Below are 20684 nucleotides of genomic sequence, written 5' to 3'. Positions count from 1 at the left end.
GGGGAATGAATTAAAGGGACATAGAGAAGACCGCTGTGATTCTAGGGTATCAATTGCATCCCACGAGAGGGAGATATGGGGATATAGGACTGAGATTTTGGGATGCTGACAACACCATATCTGCATCCAAATCTGATGGAAGGGCATTAAGAGAAGCTGAGGGTGCTGCACAGCACAGGGTCACCCTTTGGGTCCATATGGAGGGCATCAGCATCGCACTATAGAGGTACCCCATTCTCCAGAACAGTCAAAAGGGAAGAGGTTAAGGGAATGTTGGGGGTACAGTGGCCCATCCCAGATCTGCCCGCCATTAATTAGAAGGCTGGAGGCAGGCAGTTCTTGCCATTTCCTGATCTCTGCAGTGCACAAGAGGTTCTGGGCTCGCTGGGAAGGAAAGAAAGGGGGCTCCATTCCCACAGGCTGCACAGCTGGGTCTGACGCACGTCGTCAACCGCAACAGAACAGTGGGGCGCAAACAGGCACGGGACCAAAGAGCCAACGGGGGAACCTATGGGGATGGGAAATGAGGGGAGGGAAAAGAAGCAAGGAAGTAACTCCATGAATGGAGAGAAGTGGAGTAACCCCAAAGGAGAAAAAGGATATGGGGGGAAGGGAGGTAATCTCTTGGAGGGGGTTGGGAGGATAAGGGCAGGTGGGGCAGAGGGAAGGAGCACTTTGGGGTTTTGGAGGGCAGAATGTCTGCAGGGAGATGCACTGACGTGTGGAATATATGGGAGTGATGTCAGTTTAATTGGGAGAGGGGCTGTGGGTCTATGGGAGGTGGGGGTTTGGGGATGTAGTGAAGGTTGTGGGGAGGCGGCTTGGGGGACTGGGGACGGGCAGAGCTTGGGGGAACCGTGGGAATGAGAGGATTGGGTAAGGGTTAGAGGAGGGGTTTGGTCCCGGCTGCTGCTTGCTAGGCTGGCAGAGTCTGCGTCAATGAAGGGTTAAAAACAGTGAGCTAGAAATCACTCTGAACCCTGCCAGGCCTTTAGAAAGGTGGGGAGCTCTTCCCCTCCAGGCCCACCAACTCCAGCCAGCCAATGGCATGCCAGTGAGTTGAAGAGCCCCTCTTGCACAATTGGCCAGGCACAGCAGAGAAAGCGGATCCCAGACTAAACAGAGAAACTCCCTCTGCTACCAGCAAGGCCAAGCTGAGCAAGAAGGTCAATCTCCCTGGAAAAGGGAGTGTCTTTCTGAAGACCAGATGGGCGCAGGAGGTCTCCAAAGTAGGGGGCTGACCCCTCAGTACAGAAGCAACCCGGGTGGGAGGGTCAACTCCTCTCAGGGGACACCTGGAACCAATTGCCAAAGGGAGGATGGGAGCCCTCTGCTTGGAGGATGACTCCCAGGGAGCTGGTTAGCCCCCTGAGCACCAGGGCATTCCCAGGTGGTTGAGTGATTACCTAGGTTGACAGTGAGCTTCATCTGCCCGCCGTCAAGCTCGAGGCGCAGGGTGTCAGCTGACTCCTTGGAAGTAGTGGCCAGCATGAAGCCATAGGCCCTCTGGGACATGAACCGCAAGGACACGTCTTCGGCCTCTGTGTGCATCACCCCTGGCAGCATTATCTTCATGTACATGCTGCCATCATAACTCAGCACTGTGGCCTCTGAGGGGTGGGGCAGAGGGGGAAGGGGGATTGAGATGAGGCAACAGGGGTGGGGAAAAAAACAGGAATGGGGTGTGGGGGTTGGAGAGAGAGAGAAGATGCATTAGGTTCTGTCTTACACCGCAATACCCACAGAGCCCCTTCTTCCAATCCCAACCCCCGACAGCCCTCCCACGCAGAACTCAGGAGCCTCCCTTCTCTAATTATGAGACACCATGGCCCTCCCACAGCCAGGCATGGAAACCAGGAGTCCTGATTAGAGCCGGGACAAGGTTTGTGGTTTATAAAGTATTTTACCCCAAACACAAGTTCAATCAACTCTCATCTCTTTTCAGATTTAAAAATAATTCACAAAATAGTTTCAAAGACAAAAAGTAGGTGATGGGCTCATAGGGGGACCTTGGCACCATTCACAAAACTTAGAGGCACCCCCCACATTCCTTGTCCTGCTTTTTTAGCCTTGTAAAGATGCCTAAAAACAGCACATTAAGTTCACCCCCAGACAGTCTTATTGGCAATTTTTAGACTGGTTGAAAATTTTGAGAATGTTTCATTTCTCTTTGACCCAAACTCTTTTTCCCCTTGATATGTCACAGCTGCTAGTTGATCAAGAAATCAGCTTTTCACCAATGTTGCCCTGATGCCAGCGTCCATCTGTCTTCACTCAGAGTCTGCGGCACCATGCTGCTTGTGACAGACCATCACACAGAGATCCCACCTGTGACTGGGGCAGGTACCTTCCTGGATTGCTCCCTCACCTCTTTCATGTCCCTCAATACTTCCACACCCTACCGAGGTACCCAGTGTCCCCTATAACCCCCTCATCTCTCACACACCCTATCCAAGTACCCAGTATGCCTCCCACCACTACCTCCCACACACCTTGTTCAGGTGCCCAGTGCCACATGACCCCTTACCTCTCTCGCACACTCTGCCCAGGTAGCCAGTGCCGAGGCAGTCACAGATGAAGCGGTTCCAGCCCTCACGGCAGACCCCCCCATTGCGGCAGGGTGCACTGCTGCACTGTTTGAGGGTCTCCCGAGAGCAGAAGCTGGAGACACCAGGCACACTCTGTACCTCTGCCAGGCGCCGCACATCCCGGCTCTTGCCGTCAATGAAGAGGTCCCGCACACAGCCCACGTAACCATAGTTGAGGAAGGCAGTCCACACCTCAGGGGGTAGGATCAAGTCCAGCCGGTTCTCGGGCAGGCCCCCCAAGTACATCTCACTGTCCAGGTCCAGGATCTCGCTCTCCCCACTAGCCAGGAATGGTATGCTGCGGCTATTCACTGAGATAGAGCCTGAGGTGGGGAGCCAGGAAACACAGGCCATTACTGGGAGGCATGGGAAACAAGCACCACCCCGACAAGGCCCAGGTGTCAGGAGGAGGAGCTGTGCGCGCGCGCGCACACACACACACACACACAGAGTACTAACAGGAGCCAGGTAAAAGTCTGTTGTTCTGGGTTGAGTGTTGCTGCCGTCTTTGATTTAAGCTAACTGTAAGAAGCCAGCAGGCCTCTTCATGGCAGCAGGCATGAGGTATTATGTATCTTATGCATGTACGAAGAGAATGACTAGCACCTAATCTCATGCTTCAGCTGGTTGTCTGAAAAGGTGAAGGAGAGACTTTTTTCCCTGACATAGTTGTAATGTGTGGCTTTTTCTCTATCTTCCTCTGAAGCATCTGTTCTCAAGTGGTGCAGACAATCCTCTGTTATATTTGCCTGGCTGGTGAGTCTTGCTGACATGCTCAAGGACTAACAGATCACCAGATGCGTAGTCAAGAAGGAATTTCCCCTAGGTCTGACTTACAGGAACTTTGGAGGGTTTCATCCTCCTCTACAGCTTGGGTCATGGGTCACTTGCTGAGATCACATGGGAGTCTCATCTAATCAATTCCCTAACATTGCTGTGACTTCTGGCATTGGTAGCCCTTTGGTTTCTCCTGTTCTCTGCCCTGGAGCTAGGGCTCACAACAGATTACTATCCTGAAGACTGAAATGCTTTAGTTTAATTGAGGTCACTGGACTCAACAGAGGAGTATTTGTATGGAATTTAATAGCCATCAAGAGATCATACTGATTGTTCTAAAGGTCCCTTCTGACTTTAAACTGTAAGGCCAGTCCACACAAGATCTTAAAGTTGATCACAGGTACACAGCTCCAGCTAGGGCAATTGCATAGCTGGAACCAACTTATCCGTGATCGACTTACCTGGCTCTCCTCACTGAGGCAGGTCAATGAGAGAAACTCTCCCATCAACCTTCCTTACTCCTGGCAAGATTGAAGAGTACAGTGGGTCAAGCTGTCAACCCCTGATCATTTGATGTCATGCGTCCCTACTAGCGGCGTGAAATCCAACCTCAGAAGATTGATCCTGACTGGGTGAGATGTACCCTAAGGAAAAAGCAGCTGCAACACGTGGTCTTGATCCCAAAAACAGGCAAACCCAAAACAAATGCAAATCATGCTTAGGTGAAGGGGTTTCACGGGATGTAGCTTTTGTGGAGGTATGTGTCAGCAAGAGTGAGGTAGAAAAAACAGCGGAGTAGAGTGAAGGCACCAGACAAGGCCACAGAAGCACTCTGCATAGGACCTGAGAAGACGTCAAGATACAGAGCTTTTGTGCCAAATGCTGGCTAGAAACTAGCTTGGAGCTGCAAGCAAATAAAATGTCTCTTCTTGGATTCCTGCCTTTCTCACAGAAACAGGACGTTGCACATACCTTGAGAACGAACAGGACTGCATCACAGATACCTGACTCCAACAACAGTTTCTCCTACGATCTGGAACAACTAGGAGTGCACTGAATTTTTAATTAACCTTTCAGGTCAAAAAGAGGTAACACTGGTAACCAGAGAAGATCCGGTTTCCCAGGAGAGAAACTGTGGGCTGGGTCTTTCTTTTGAATCAAGATGGAACAAATGATGGAGGTGTGATGGACCCCTCCCCATGCTTTATGAAAACTGGCTTATGAATATAAATATTGTAACAGGGTCAGGTCAGCAGACCACTTCTGGAAAGGTGAAAGGTAGCTCGGGATGCAGTCTGGGCTAGAGGAAGAAGAGAGGGCTAGTTAAGCTCCCAGGAGGAGGCAACACGGAGTGATGGCAGGTGGTCAATGAAAGCCAGCTGATCTCACTACCGGTGTGCTGGCAGGGCTTAAAAACCAGTCTCAGCCAGGAGAGTGGGGAGAGAGTCAGAGAGGAGGTGAACAAGGTAGGGAAGTGGAAGAAGTGGCAAAAAGAGGAGACAAGACAGATAAGAAGAGAGAGCAACATTTACAAAAAGACAGCAGAGGGGAAAAAGAATAGCACAATGGGAAAGTGCCTGGGCTCCCCTCGCCCAGCAAGACTGAAGCACTGACTGTGGCAAAGGGGGGAAAGGACTGACCAGCTGGCTCAGACTGGGAGAGGTGGGGGACCCTAGAAGACCCAAGGGCACCATGCCACCATATGCATAACTCAAGAGATGCTTTGACCAAATTACCTCATGTAAGCTATCACTTTCAACGTTATGATCTACTAGATCTGCTTATTCTATTTTCGTTCATGTATCATTCTTGTACGTGACATTAGAAAAATGGAGTGTATTGCCATTTATCGTTTTAAATGTGCTAATGAGGGCCATTAATGGTGCCCTCCCACCCCACCCTGCAGACTGTGATGACTGGATGACCATCTTAGGGTTACCATATTTGAACTTTCAAAAAAGAGGGCTGTATATACCATAAAACATTAATATAACTTGAGTTGGTAAATACGGATACAAGTAAACTCCCTCTCAGGGGTGTCCTCTTTTTTGAAAGTTCAAAGATGTTACCTCTATTTTAACATCTTGTAAACAGCATTGTTTGTTCTGTAAGTCAACAAGGCAGTTGGTGCTAGAAAGACATGTGACCACACCACCTGGTACTGAAAGCCATTTTGATCCAGTGTTTCTCCATGGGAAGTGGGGCTTGTAAAAGAAAGGTTTCCCATCCTATGGGAAAGTCTGCTTAGGCAATGGGCATCTATCAGGTCTTTGTCTTCAGCCTGCTTTGGAATCTGCCTGACACACCCTAAGAAGAAACAAAAAACTATGACAGGCTGTTGACCCAAATCAGAGGAAAAGAACAGCACTGGTTTGAAGATATTACCTGACATGAGAACAGCTCTTTGGGGGTAAGAATCAGTATGCAATAAGTATCTTAGGAAAGTTAAAACTAGCTATGCATTTTCATTTAATTTTAATATTAATTTGACCGGTCTATTTTTACTTATAACCACTTAAATCCTACTGTATACTTAACACGAACTCTTTTTTATGATCATACCCAGTGCAAGTAATTATTACCGGGAGGGGGCACCACTGTGCACATCTCCTTTTCACTGATAAAGGGGGCTTAATGACTAGCCCTCTTTGTGCAAAACTTTTGCACAGAAAGAGACAGATTTGGGATTTTGTTCCCTTTTGGGGACTGGTTTCCTTGGTGCTGTGCCCTACAGGTGCATCCTCCCAGACCTGAAGTAAATCAGTGTCTGCATTGCTCTGTTAGGAGTCATAATCCCAAATCTGGGACTTGGCCAGGGGAGACCAGAGAATCTGGCTCAGCAGGACAGGGTGGTAGGGAGCCCCACTGATCAAGAAGATGGGTTTCAGTGGCAAGATAAGTACACTGGGGAATATTCCCAAGGGGTCTTCTGTTACAGCACCCCATCACAGTGGTGCAGCAAGCAGGGTGATGTGCACAGATGATTGCTCTGGATGCTAGTAGTGATTTTAAGTGTGTTTGAAGTGTGGAGGCTGGAGAACAGGCAAAGTGGTTACTGGTTTGTGGGCAAGAGAGGGTGCAGGTGCATCCCCTAAGAGAGGTCTCTGTCCAATCCATGTACTCCTCTGCTCCTGTCAGTTTTCCCCCAGCTCTTAGTTTAAAAATAGTTCTAGGACCTTTTTAATATTAAGTGCCAGGAATCTGTATCCATTTTGGCTTAGGTGGAGCCCATCCTTCCTGTATCGGCTTCCCCTTCCTCAGAAGTTTTCCCAGATCCTGATAAACCTAAACTCCTTCTCCCTACACCATCGTCCATGCATTGAGACTGCAGTTCTACTTGTTTACCTGGCCCTGCATGTGGAACTGGAAACACTTCAGAGAATGCTACCATTGAGGTCCTGGATTTCAATCTCTTTCCTAGCAGCCTAAATTTGGCTTCCAGAACCTCTCTCCTGTCCTTCCCTGTGTCATTAGTATGTACATGTACCATAATCATTGGCTCCTCCCCAGCACTACACATTTGTCTATCTAGATCTTGTGAGATTTGCAGCCTTTGCAACAAGCAGGCAAATCACCACACAGTTCTCCCAGTCATCAGAAACCCAGCTGTCTATGTTTCTAATGATTGAAAACCTTCCATTACTAACACCTGTCTTTTCCTAATGACTGGAGCTCCCTCCTCCAGAGAGGTATGCTCAGTGCAAGAGGATACCACATCATCATCTGGAAGGATGGTTCCAACTATGGAATCATTTCCCTCTTCTCCAGTTGAGTGTTCTCCATCCCTGAGCTTTCACCCTCCTCAACAGCACAGATACTGTCTGACCAGAGGTGGGACTATTCTGTGGTGCCCTGTAAAACTTTATCTATGTACCTCTACGCCTCCCTTAAATCCTCCAATTCAACCACGTTGGCCTTCAAAGTCCATCTGCATTCTCTGAGGGACAGGAGCTCCTTGCACCGAACACACACTTACACCACCTGTCCCTAGAGCAGGTAATCAGGCATGCTACATTGTGTGCAATAAACAGGATAACTCCCCACGCTGCTGCTTGGCTTCTGCCTGCATTCTCTCCTAGAGCTAATTTGATTAGCGACAGGGTTCTTACTTAAATCAGGCAGTTTAGATTTTTGTTTAATTTTAAAGAAAGCCAAGTATATCTAGCCCCCTTCACACTCCCCCTCTAAACTTCCACAGGCAACTCTCTGTGAGCTGCTCCTGTTTGCTAAGTTCCCTGTGAGTTTTATATAGCCTGGCCTTCCTGATAGCCTTAACTGGGAGCAGAGCTATCGGTAACACAGAGGGCAGAGGCCTTAAAGGCCATTGAGGAAATGTATCTGGAAGACATAACTGAGCTTTTAACCAGGCCTTTGGTTTCACTCACAGAGCTGATTAAGAAAAAAGAAGACTGCACCAGATTGTGTGTGGACTACCGAAAACTAAATGAAGTCACTTCAATGGATTCTTGTCCACTACCGTGAACAGATGATACCCTGGATGGTGTGGCAGATTCAATACGGTTTTCCAGACTGAGCCTTAAAAGTTGGTACTGGCAAATGGAAGAGGATCGAATGGATAGGCAAAAGACAGCTTTCACCACAGGACAAGGCCATGGCAGTTACAAGGAATGGCTATGAGCTTATGCAGTCACCAGCCACATTTGAGAGGCTAATGGAGAGGGTGTGACACAGCATGTCTCTCTCAGCCTGCCTGTGGTAGCTAGATGATAGCCTAGTGTATGCCAAAACTTTTGAACAGGAACTGATACATCTACAAATGGTCTGCGGTAAACTGCAGGATGCCAAACTGAAACTGAACCCAAAGAAATGCGAGCTCTTTAAAAAAAAGGTAATGTCCCTTGGGCACACAGTGATGGAGGAGGGAATTTCCACTGAGAAATAGAAATTGAGGCTGTATAGAACTGGCAAACTTCCCAGACGCCCACAGATGTGCAGAGTTTTATCAGACTCTGCTCCTATTATAGAAGGTTTATTTGTGGATTTGCCAATATTGCAAAAATGCTGCACAGATTGGGAGAGAAAAGGAAACCATTTCAGTGGTCAGTAGAACATTTTCAGATTTCAAACAGGCTCTTGTGACTGCTCCTATCTTGGACTGCATGTTTCAAAATGCCTTTAATATTGACATGAATACTAGTGCTTACAGATCGGGGGCAGTATTGACACAAGAATATCGAGGACTTTAGAGCATGATTGCTTATTACAGAAAAAGTCTCTAGTTCTGAGGAGTGGAATTATTCCACAACTCAAAAAGAACTCCTGGCTGTGGAGGAAAGGAAAACTACAAGAAGATTGGGATGGAAGTAAAATTGTATGGGGCTGGTCCATGTGAAATATCCAGAGAGAAAGACTCTTTTAATATGTAAATAGTTATGGTTGTATCATATGTAATTTGTTAAATAAGTACTTTTCTTTCTGTCTGGAATGCGTTGTTCAAAGTGTCACCATTTTGACCTCTAGGAAGGGAATGGGTGAAGATGAGGGGTGTTATAAGGCTGGGGTACACCTTGCAGTTATCATTCAGCAGAAACACCACACTTCTTTTAAGATCATTGTAAGAAGTCATTATAGCTCCTTTAGGGACCCAGACAACCAAAACAATAGGACCCTCCAACCAAATCACAGACACATGCTACTGCTCAAAAAAAAGCACATGCAAAATCCATATGGATGGAGGGGTTTTATGCGCTGTTGCTTTATGAAGGTGTCTGTCTTTGTGAGAGAGAGGCAAAAAGACCAGAGGAAGAAAGAAAGATAGCAAGGAAACCTCACATGCCATCACAAAACCACTAAGAGCACAACCCTTGGAAAATGCTAAGAGAGCATTTGGACCTAGTGATTGCTGGAGAGGGGCTTGGAGCTCTAAGCAAAGAAACTCTCTGTTCAACTCCTGCCTTATTCTGAGAAACAAGACTTTATCTGTTCTTTATAAATGAACAGGTTTGCATCCATCACCACTTTCTCCTCCTGAATAGAATAACCTTTAAGACTCTGATTTTTTGTCTTACTGCTTGGGTTAAAATCAGCTCACAATTCATAGAGGGACCCATACACACACACTAATTCTCTCACGTGTTCTCTCACACAGTTCACACACATGCAGTCCCAGAATGAGACATACAACATGCATTCACACAGACTAATTCATATACGCTCACTCAGACATGCATGACTTTCACACATATATGCATAAATGCACACATACACAGAGGGAGCTGACATGCACACAGGGGTGGTGCTGACATGTTCATATCAGTAAGGGACAGAACGGTGCACACATACACAGGCACTCACACATGTAGGGCCAAAATGAGGAGTTATAGAGACCTACTAGAGGATTTACTCGGTGTTGTTCAGGTCCTTGTGAAGGCTCAAGACAGGGGGTGGAAAGCTATGGGCAGGAGACCAGGAAGTGTGGAAGGTGCTCAGGGGTGTTCTGAGGCCGACTGATGCACTGCCAAGCTGACAGCTTCTCCCAGGGAGGAGGCAGGGGCTCTGGCAGGGGGGCTGCACCAGCTGGTGGCTCCAGGGGACCAGTGCTGGGGCTGTATGGACCAGCTCCATCCCGTAGCTGCTCCCCAGACCAGCCAAGGTTGCAATGCCCTGCTAGCAACTCCTCCCTAGGAGGAAAAGTGGGGGGCCTCAGTGGCAGAGGCAGTGCTGCTTGGCACTGTCCATTGCCTGTTCCCCAAGCCAGTCAAGGCCGTGCTGCCATGCCAGTGATGCTCCCTGCGGTTAGAGGCTGTGGGGGGCCATGACAGCAGGACTGCTGGCCAGTGGGGCTCTTGCCCCCACATCTCTGGTGCTGGGGCTGACAGAGAGTGTTTGGTGCTGGGGCTTTGGAATGGGGGGGCAGTTACTCATGGCTGGTGGCTTGAATCATGCAGAGCCCTGTCCCCAGCCAGCCATGCTCTTACAGGTGCAGGCACCCCTCTGTGCTCCCTCTGCAGTGCAACTGTCCCCTGCCCTTGCTGCCCCTCCTATGGAGCATAACTGTGCCTGCTATCAGATTTCTCCCTTTCTGTTTGATGTGAAACTATAGGATTCCAGGCACATCCAACCCACTACCTTGCTTTAAGTTATGGTAAGAGGAAGTTGCATACCAAATTTGGCGGTCCGAGCTCTTACCTTTTAGGAGGAGTTCTTGAACAAACAAATTATACTGCAAGGTGTAACCTTGAGCAGATCAAGCGTGACTACAGGGCTCTGGGGGTATGAGTGAAGGAGTTGTGAGTACAGGTGGTGTTCTCCTCAATCCTTCCTGTCAAAGGTAAGGGCCCAGGCAGAGACAGGTGCGTCCTGGAGGTGAATGCTTGGCTGCAAGGATGGCATCACCAGGAGTGCTTTGGCTTCCTCGAACACAGGATGCTATTCCATGAAGGACTGTTAAGCAGGGATGAAATTCACTCTTCAAGGAACGGGAAGCATGTCTTTGGATCAAGACTGGCTAATCAAATGAGGAGGGTTTTAAACTAGGTTTGATGGGTGACCAAAGCCCACCAGTAAGTACAAAACCTGGACACCTGGGAGCTGGACTGGAAATGGGAGGGATCATGGACTATAACAGCAGAGAAAAAAGAGGGACGAGGCAGAACTGGGAGGCAAACGCAAATCAGTATCTTAGATGCCTATATACAAATGCAAGAAGTAGGGGGAATAAAAAGGAAGAACTTGAAATCCTAATAAACACAACTATGACATAACTGGTATAACAGGGACTTTGTGGGATAATACGTGGTTGGAATATTGGTATAGAAGGGTACAGCTTACTCAGGAAGGCTACGCAGGGTAACAGGGAGAAGATGTTGCCTTATATATTAAAAATGTGCACACTTGGAGTGAGGTGGAGGTGGATGTAGGAGACAAAGGTGTTGAGCATCTCTGGGTTAGGTTAAAAGAGGGTTAAAAACAAGGGTGATGTCATATTAGTGGTATACTATAGACCACATCGTACTATTAGGTGTATACTATAGACCACATGGACAGGTAGAAGAGGTAGATGAAGCTTTTTCTACACAACTAACAAAATCATCCAAAAACAGGATTTGGTGGTGTTGGGGAACTTCAACTATCCCTATATATGTTGGGAAACTAACACAGTGAGGCAGAGACTATCTAGAAAGTTCTTGGACTGCATGGATGACAATTTTTTTATTTCAGAAGGTGGAAAAAGCTACTGGGGGGAACACTTATTTGATTTGATTTTAACAAATAGGGAGGAACTTGTTGAGAATTTGAAAGTGGGAAGGTAGCTTGGAAGAAAGTGACCATGAAATCAGAGTTCATGATTCTAAGAAATAGTGAAAGGGAGAACAGCAAAATAGAGACAATGGATTTCAGGAATGCAAATTTTGGTAAACTCAGAGTGCTGGCAGGTAAGGTCCCATGGGAGGAAAGACTAAGAGAAAAAACAACTGAAGAATGTTGGCAGTTTTTCAAAGGGACATTATTAAAGTCCCAAAAGCAAGCTACACTGCTGCCTAGGAAAGATAGAAGGTGTGGTGAAAGACTACCAACGCTTAGCCAGGACATCTTGCAGGATCTCAAAATCAAAAAGGAGTCATATAAAAAGTGGAAATTAGGAGAAATTACAAAAGATGAATATAAACAAATAGTACGTGTATGCAGGGCAAGATTAGAAAAGCCAGGGCACAAAATGAGCTTAAACTAGCTAGAGGCATAAAAGGTAACAAGAAGTCGTTCTATAAATATATTAGAAGCAAGAGGAAGACTGAGGACAGGGTAGGCCCACTACTCAGTGAGGAGGGAGAAACAATATCAGGAAACTTGGAAACGGCAGAGGTAATTAATGACTTCTCTGTTTTGGTCTTCACTAAGAAGGCCAATGCAGAAATGCCTAACATAATGTATGCTAGTGGGAAGGCTAGAGGATAAAATGAACAAAGAACAAATTTAAAGTTACTTAGAAAAATTACACATCTTCAAGTCACCAGGGCCTGATGAAATTCATCCTAGAGTACTTAAGGAGCTGATAGAGGAGGCTTCTGAGCCTTTAGCTATCATCTCTGAAAAGTCCTGGAAGTTGGAAGCGATTCCAGAAGATTGGAAAAGGACGGATATAGTGCCCATCTATAAAAAGAGAAAAAAGAACAACCTAGGAAACTACAGACCAGTCAGTTTAACTTCTGTGCTGGGAAAGATAATGGAGCAAATAATTAAGGAATTAATCTGAAAACATTTGAAGAAAATAAGGTGATAGGTAACAGCCAGCATGTATTTGTAAAGAATAAATCATGTCAGACCAATCTGATAGCTTTTTTTTGACAAGACAAGTCTTGTGGAAAAGGGAGAAATGGTGGATGTGGTATACCTAGGCTTTAATAAGGTATATGACATGGTCTCACATGATCTTATCAATAAACTAAGCAAATACAACTTAGATGCAGCCACTATAAGGGGGGTGCATAACTGACTGGATAACCATTCTCAAAGAGTAGTTATTAACGGGTTGCAGTCATGCTGGAAGGGCAAAACGAGTGGGGTTCCGTGGTGATCTTCATCAACAATTTGGATACTGGCACAGAGAGTATACTTATTGAGTTTACAGATGATACCAAGCTAGGAGGTGTTGCAACTGCTTTGAAGGACAGAGTCATAATTCAAAATGATATGGACAAACTGGAGAAATGGTCTGAGGTAAACAGGATGAAGTTTAATAAGGTACTCCACTTAGGAAGGAATAATCAGTTTCATATGTACAGAATGGGAAATTACTGTCTAGGAAGGAGTACTGCGGAGAGGGATTTAGGGGTCATAGTGAACCACAAGCTAAATATGAGTCAACAGTGTGATGCTGTTGCAGAAAAAGCAAACAAGGGATGCATTAACAGGAGTGCAGTGAGCCAGACATGAGAGGTCATTCTTCTGCTCTGCTCTCCGCTGATTAGGCCTCAGTTGGAGTACTGTGTCCAGTTCTGGGCACCACATTTCAAGAAAGAAGTGGAGAAATTGGAGAAGGTCTAGAGAAGAGCAACAAAAATAATTAAAGGTCTAGAGAACATGAGCTATGAAGGAGACTGAAAGAACTGGGATTGTTTAGTTTAGAAAAGAGAAGACTTAGAGGGGACATGATAGCAGTTTTCAAGTACCTTAAAGAGGGTTACAAGGAAGAGGGAGAAAAATTGTTTCCTTGGCCTCTGAGGATAGGACAAGGAGCAACGGGCTTAAACTGCAGCAAGGGAGGTTTCGATCAGATATTAGAAAGAACTTCCTAACCATCAGGGTGGTTAAACACTGGAATAAATTACCTAGGGAGGCTGTGGAATCTCCATCACTGGAGATTTTTAAGAGCAGGTTAGATAGATGTCTATCAGCGATGGTCTAGACAGTGCTTGGTCCTGCTGAGAGGGCAGGGAACTGGACTCAATGACCTTTCAAGGTCCCTTCCAGTTCTAGTGTTCTGTGATTCTAAGACTCACACATAGACAGACAGACAGATGGATATTGGTAAAATACAGCTCTGAGATACTTTATTCAGCAGGGGGCAGCACTGCATCATCTCTCTCTCTCTCTCTCTCTCTCTTTCCCTCCCTCCCCCATGCCACATATGGGGAGCTGTAGGAGATTCTGCTGTCTCTGTTTCCTGCCACTCCTGAGCTTCTTTTTTTGCCTCTCTAATGAACCACTAACGAGAAGCCAATTTGATCTATCCATCAGCAGTGAGGGGAAAAAAAGCTGTAGAGGGGAGGCGGACAGCTCTGGGCTCTGTCTACATGGGCAGGCTGTTGTGCAAGGACTACTATATCATCAGATTTGCTCTCTGACCCCAAAATGCAAAGCACAATTCAGCCTCAGTACAACCACTCAGCTCTGTGACTCAGAAAGTTCCCCCTACCCCTGAGACCCCATCTGCTGGCCCTTTTCCAAAGTCCAGTGACAGGCCCTACATCCCCCAGTGCATGGCAGAACTACCAGGTGGCACCATGAAACCTGCCACATTGCTGCATAACTCCAGACACTCCAGCTGGGGACAACCCTTCAGTGGAGATAGGAGTGGGCATATAGTCCGTTCTGGGCAGAGGGGGTAACTTGTGGGTGGGGTCTGGAGGGCAGAGGTAGCCTGGCACTCCCTATGGGTGCTCAGAATTTCAGGCAGCCAGGGCACACAGAGAATGCAAGAGGTGGGACATGGATCTCCATTGACAGGCCAAGGATGAGGGGACAGAGGTGTGTATGGGGATGTTGCAAGCCGGGCTGCAGAGTCCTCTCACCTTTACGCCCATCGCGCTGGAAATCCACATGGCACCACTCTCCATCATTGACCTTCTTGTTGCTGGCACGCATCTTGATGCCACCAGAGCCCATGTCCAGCAGCAGGTAGAGATGGCCATCTAGGAGCTCCATAGCAAAGTAATCAGCCTTGTGTGGGCGTTCAGCACGGCTCTCCCGCGGGGGCTGTAGGCGCCCGTGGCTGAAGAGCAGAAGGCCATTGGGTTCAGTGGTGCGGAAGTCAAAGGAGATGGAGCCTGTCTTCTTGGTGTTCCACTTAGGCAGGGAGATGTAGGCCTCTGGTGATTCAAAGGTGACTGGGTCCAGGGCTGCCACATTCTCACAACGGAACACCAAGTCCCCGTTAATCTTCATCTTTGGGTCACCCTCCTTGGCCAGACGTGACAGCTCCAGCTTGAAGTCATTGTTCTTGTACACGACCTGTTGGGAAGAACTGCAGTGGGACACAAAGCCTTTTTCCTCTAGGGTGTGCCAACTCCAATCTAGGCCCCAGCAAGGACCTGCTCACTAGCTCAGGGGGCGGGGAATGGGATTCTGGGCTTTCCCCTCTCGGGGATGCCAGGTCTAATCTGACCCCAGGGTGGGGAGATTGGATTGCTTCGGGGAGGGTAGAATACAAGGTCTTTTCACTCTAGGGGGTCACAGTGCTAATCTGGCTTCAAGTAGACAGTTATGGACAGCTGTTCCTACCTGATGGCTGCTGTATGTGATGGGTTTCCTGGGTTATGTTTTGGTTCATAATGTCTACATCACACACTAAATTTCATCCCCACCATCCCCCAAACAAGGACCATAAGGGAATGGTCCACAGCTGCCACTGACATGGGATTTTCCTGCACTTCCTTCCTTTGACTTTTGGGCGGTTTTTCTATGGGCTATTAAAATAGACCGTAATACCATCCCAGAGGTGGCTGCATCTTAGCACTGGTCAAGGGAGCCCCATAAACACAGCTACTTCACCCAGCCGCAGAGGTAGCCGCATCTCATTGCATACTCACATCTTTCAGGCACCCCATGAAGTTATTGCTGACAGGGGACCCCGGCAGGTCAGCTGTGTTGGGGCTGCCCCCAATGTAGAAAAAGTCATCTGACCCCAGCATGGTATAATCCTCCTGTGTGTAGCCTGTCGTTGTCAGGATACCATCCACGGAAATGGTTACCTGTCCATCATGATTGCAGGGGTGGGATGGGGCAGTGGCAGGGAATGGAGGGGAGTGTGGGAAGGGGGAAACAAGCAGACAACAGAATATTAACCACCTGGGGCTGGTGAGGGATTGGGGGGTGATGAGTGGGGAGGTGGCTAAGCCATTTTTATGTCTGGTTGTCTCTTTGGAGGAATGCCAGTATTTGGGGCTCAGGTGAAGGGGGAGTGGAACAAAATTTGGTGGGGGATGGAAAGGGTCAGCACAAAATTTTATATGGGAAGGGGACTGTAATGGGGTTGTTCACAATATTTGACACTCTGGAAAAGGAGAGTGCATGAGAATTGGCGAAGGGGCTGGAAAAGGCAGGACATAAGCTTTGATCAAGGCAGGAAGGTTCACGAGATTGAATGGGAGAGGAGGGCTGGGCAGGGAATTGTCACAGATGTGATGGATTAGGATCTGCACAAGATTTGGTGGGGGACTAGAAAGAGGGGTGCACAAATTTTGACGACCTGTCACTAGCCCTGCCAGGAGGGTTACTGACAATATAGACATCTATACCTTCTGAGTGATGGATAAGTACCACACATCCCTCCACAATCTGCCCTCCACCCCCTCCCCCGGCTGTATCCCACTCACCACAGCTGCAGCTCCTCACCAATGTCCAGGCTGGGGCACGAAGCTGATAGTGCTCCCCTAAAACAAGCAAGGACCTTGCACTATCCACCTTGATTGGTCTAGAGGGTAGGATACATTTCCCCTGCCTTGGTTTGGGCCATTGGGAGCTCTGACACACTGGGAGTAACAGCAGGCCCAAGGGAAAGATGAGGGTACCTGCACACTTATGGGGAGTGGTAATCTATGGGCTGTGGGGAGACAGGTGGCAACATATGCCCTGGGAGGGTCCCGAGGGTGGAGATGGCCATTGTGTGAGGAGGCTGTTGGAGGGGAGATGGGCACTTTGACGAAGCTGGGGGGTTGTGGGGGAATAGCTTCCTGTGACGAGGCTGGATGGGAGAGAATAGCCAGTCTGTGAGCAGGGATGGGGTGTCCACTCGGGGTGGCTGCTGCTGGAAGGAGGCTGGAAGCGGGAGAATGGCCACTCTGTGAGGAGGGTGTAGCAGGAGACAAAATGGCTGCTCTGTGAGGATGCCGGGGTTGAGGGAAAATGGCCCTTCTGTGAGGAGGCTGGGACAGGGTGGGATGGCTGTTCTGTGAGGAGGCTGGAAGGGAGAGAATGGCTGTTCTGGGAGGAGGTTTTGGGGAGAGGAAATGGGGGAGGCCACCATACCATTTAGTGAGGAGGCTGGAGGTGGGGAATGGTTACTCTGCAAGGAGATGTTGGAACAGGAATGGTTGTTCTGCAAGGAGATGTTGGAACAGGAATGGTTGTTCTGCAAGGAGGCTGGGAGGGTGGGGGAAACGGCCGTTCTGTGAGGAAGAGGTGCCAGCGGGGGGTGGAGGGGAGGGGGAAATGGCTGTTCGGCAAGGAGGCTGGGGTCATGGCTGGAGGGGAGCACTGGACATTCCTGGGGGGAAGTTGGCCATTCTGTATGGAGGCCGTGGTGGGTCGAGGAACGGCCATTCCGGGGGGAGACTAGTGGAGGGTGGAAAAGAATGTTCCATGCAGAGGCCAAGTCAAGGGATGGGGGAAAATGGCCGTTCTGGGAGAGGCTGTCGCGGGGGAAGGGGAATGGCCGTTCTGGGAGAGGCTGTGGCCGGGGGGGAAGGGGAATGGCCATTCTGGGAGAGGCTGTGGCCCGGGGGAAGGGGAATGGCCGTTCTGGGAGAGGCTGTGGCCCGGGGGAAGGGGAATGGCCGTTCTGGGAGAGGCTGTCGCGGGGGAAGGGGAATGGCCGTTCTGGGAGAGGCTGTGGCCCGGGTGGGAAGGGGAATGGCCGTTCTGGGAGAGGCTGTGGCCGGGGGGAAGGGGAATGGCCGTTCTGGGAGAGGCTGTGGCCGGGGGGGAAGGGGAATGGCCGTTCTGGGAGAGGCTGTGGCCGGGGGGAAGGGGAATGGCCGTTCTGGGAGAGGCTGTGGCCGGGGGGGAAGGGGAATGGCCATTCTGGGAGAGGCTGTGGCCCGGGGGAAGGGGAATGGCCGTTCTGGGAGAGGCTGTGGCCCGGGGGAAGGGGAATGGCCGTTCTGGGAGAGGCTGTCGCGGGGGAAGGGGAATGGCCGTTCTGGGAGAGGCTGTGGCCCGGGTGGGAAGGGGAATGGCCATTCTGGGAGAGGCTGTGGCCGGGGGGAAGGGGAATGGCCGTTCTGGGAGAGGCTGTGGCCGGGGGGGAAGGGGAATGGCCGTTCTGGGAGAGGCTGTGGCCGGGGGGAAGGGGAATGGCCGTTCTGGGAGAGGCTGTGGCAGGGGGAAGGGGAATGGCCATTCTGGGAGAGGCTGTGGCCCGGGGGAAGGGGAATGGCCGTTCTGGGAGAGGCTGTGGCCGGGGGGAAGGGGAATGGCCATTCTGGGAGAGGCTGTGGCCGGGGGGGAAGGGGAATGGCCGTTCTGGGAGCAGGCTGGAGGGGGAATGACCGCTCTGTGAGATGTTTGTGGTTGAATGGCTGCTCTTTGGGGAGGGTACTAGGAAGGGCAAGTGGCCATTCAGCCAGGATTCGGTAGTTTGTCAGGTGATAATGGCTATTCCCTGAGCAGGCTGTGGGTAGCAGCATCACAGCCAGTCTGGGTCCGGATGTTGGGTAACTGATGTTTTAGGAGGAGACAAGGAGAACAACTGTTCGGCGAGGAGGCTGTGGGAGCAATGGCCACTGTGGTAGGGGCGAAGAGGCAGGGGAACAGCTGTTTTGTGAGGAGGTTGTTGGTAGGGATAGGCAACAGGTGGTGTGTAGAAGGGACAGCAGTGCTGGGGGATCACAGCTGGTCTCAAGAATTTGAGGGGCAGTTAACAGCCCTTACAGGAGCGGTCATAAGGTAGCAACACATGACCAGTCCATGGTGAGGTAGTGGAGGGGTAATGGCTGGTCCATAAGAGAAGTAGGAGGGTGAACACAGCCGGTCCATAGGGAGGCTGTGGGAAGGATAATAGCCAGCCCACAGCGAGGGGGGAATGCAGGAAAAGGAGCTATCAGTGTGAGGATAATGTTTTTTCAGGGCAGGGTGGGGTAAAAGTAAGAAGTGCTGAGCCTCTGTAGTAGAGGGTAATACAGACAGGTACTTCCCATCTTGTCCAGTAGAGTGCACTGCTTGTTTGTACACACACACACACACACACACACACACACACACACACACACACACACACACGGCTGTGCTCCTAGCTGTCCCAGAGCAGTCCATATGCACACTGCAAGGGGCAGTACACACATAGCAGATTATGAACATCGCCAGTAAGAGGCAGTACACGTCCATTTGTACATGCACTCGCACTTCTGACCTCATCTGCTAGGGAGCATCACTTTCAGGCACGCGCATGCTCACACAGACAGTTCAGGCTTGCCCATACACAGTTCTGATTCTAGACAGTATGGAGCACTACATGCACTTGCACACACAGAGGCAGTTCTGATTGTGCCCAGTAGGGACCATATATGTGCATGCACACATACACATTCACACGCACAAGGAGTTCTGATTATATACTGCATGGGATAGTACACACAAAGACAGTTCTGACCCTGTTCTGGGGTATAGTATATGCACACAAACGCACACGCGCACGTGCACGCACATGTAGAGTGATGATCATCTCCGGAAGGGAACATTACAGCTACATGTATGCTCGCACACACTACACACACTTCTGATCCTGTCTAGGAGGGACCATCACACATACAGGCAGTCCTTACTCTGCAGTATTGAGAAGAACACAAATATACTTTCAGACAGCCCAGAACAATACATTAATGAGCAGTGTACACACACAGAGGCCATTCTGTTTCTGACTAGGCAGTCACGACCACCAATGTGGGGGGGAACAAAGGTGACAACTGCCCTGGGGCCCAGTGTTTCAAAGGGGCCCGAAGCTCTGGCCACCATCACTGCCAAAGTAGCAGCAGTGGTGGACTTAGGTCCAGGCGCTTTTGAAGTGACAGTCACATTGCTGCACACGACTGTGAGGGACTGTATAGGGAGGAGCCAGCACATAGTTGGGAGCCACCGAAAACTGACTGCCCTGAGTCCCACCCATTCCAGGGCACAGAGCTGGGCCCCTCTCCCACCTTGCCCTGGGGCCTGTGGCAGCTATCGGCCCCTCTGGAGGCAGTACACTTCCAAACCTAGAGGCAATCCTCATTCTATCTGGGACCGAATAGTGTACACAAAGGAGTATTACCTACACAGAAAGTATGTTCGGATTCTGTGCATTGTGGAGGGGTATAGACAAACACACACAGATAGAGAGTTCTGATCCTAGGGAGCAGCACATGCGTACCCACACGCACTGCCAAACAAAATCAGAACTGCCCCTGTACATTCAATGTGAAACAACAGGCACAACCACACACAGACATTTCTGAACCTGTCCAGTAGGGGAGCCGTATGCACGTGTGCATACACATATGCTATATACAGCCTGTTTGGATCATATAACACACATACACCCCAAGGGTGTATCAGTACACAACTAACTCCTCTATTACCCCTGATACCCTGCACATCTATCCTGTCTGCAATGGAGGAGCCTGGACCCCAGTGCCACCGCAACCCCTTGCAAGATAGAGGGGCTTTAGCAGTGCTTGCAAACAGGATAATAGTGCTGACTCCAAATCAGATCCAAAGTTCACCCCAGTATACACACACCACACCACCCCAGCACAAAACGTGAACCGTGTGTCATGAGCTCTGGAGAACACAGAATGGGTTGAATTTTGTAACCCTGCACTCCCTGTTCTTGTTTCATCCCATCAAATCTTGTGCATATGAGGGCTCTGGCCTGCTAGAACCATT

General features: G+C 49.3%; 1 protein-coding gene across 3 annotated transcripts in view; it reads right to left on the bottom strand.

Moving 5' to 3' along the window:
* NRXN2 (neurexin 2) overlaps nucleotides 1–20684 on the bottom strand; it is a 302332-nt gene that overhangs the window by 183938 nt on the left and 97710 nt on the right. For 2 of the 3 annotated variants that reach the window (XM_075005502.1, XM_075005503.1), the window contains exons 7-10: nucleotides 15635–15796; nucleotides 14618–15056; nucleotides 2528–2911; nucleotides 1407–1610 (exon numbers count right to left, since the gene is read on the bottom strand). In XM_075005502.1, the coding sequence (XP_074861603.1) occupies nucleotides 1407–1610; nucleotides 2528–2911; nucleotides 14618–15056; nucleotides 15635–15796 (1189 nt within the window). Of the gene's footprint in view, nucleotides 1–1406; nucleotides 1611–2527; nucleotides 2912–14617; nucleotides 15057–15634; nucleotides 15797–20684 lie in introns of those variants that run through there. The other variant, XM_075005504.1, reaches the window with a different exon arrangement.

Source organism: Carettochelys insculpta, chromosome 11 (genome assembly GCF_033958435.1).
Source record: "Carettochelys insculpta isolate YL-2023 chromosome 11, ASM3395843v1, whole genome shotgun sequence".
Classification (NCBI taxonomy): domain Eukaryota; kingdom Metazoa; phylum Chordata; order Testudines; family Carettochelyidae; genus Carettochelys; species Carettochelys insculpta.
Note: the sequence above shows the minus strand (reverse complement) of the source record. Positions and strands in the feature narration are given on the sequence as shown.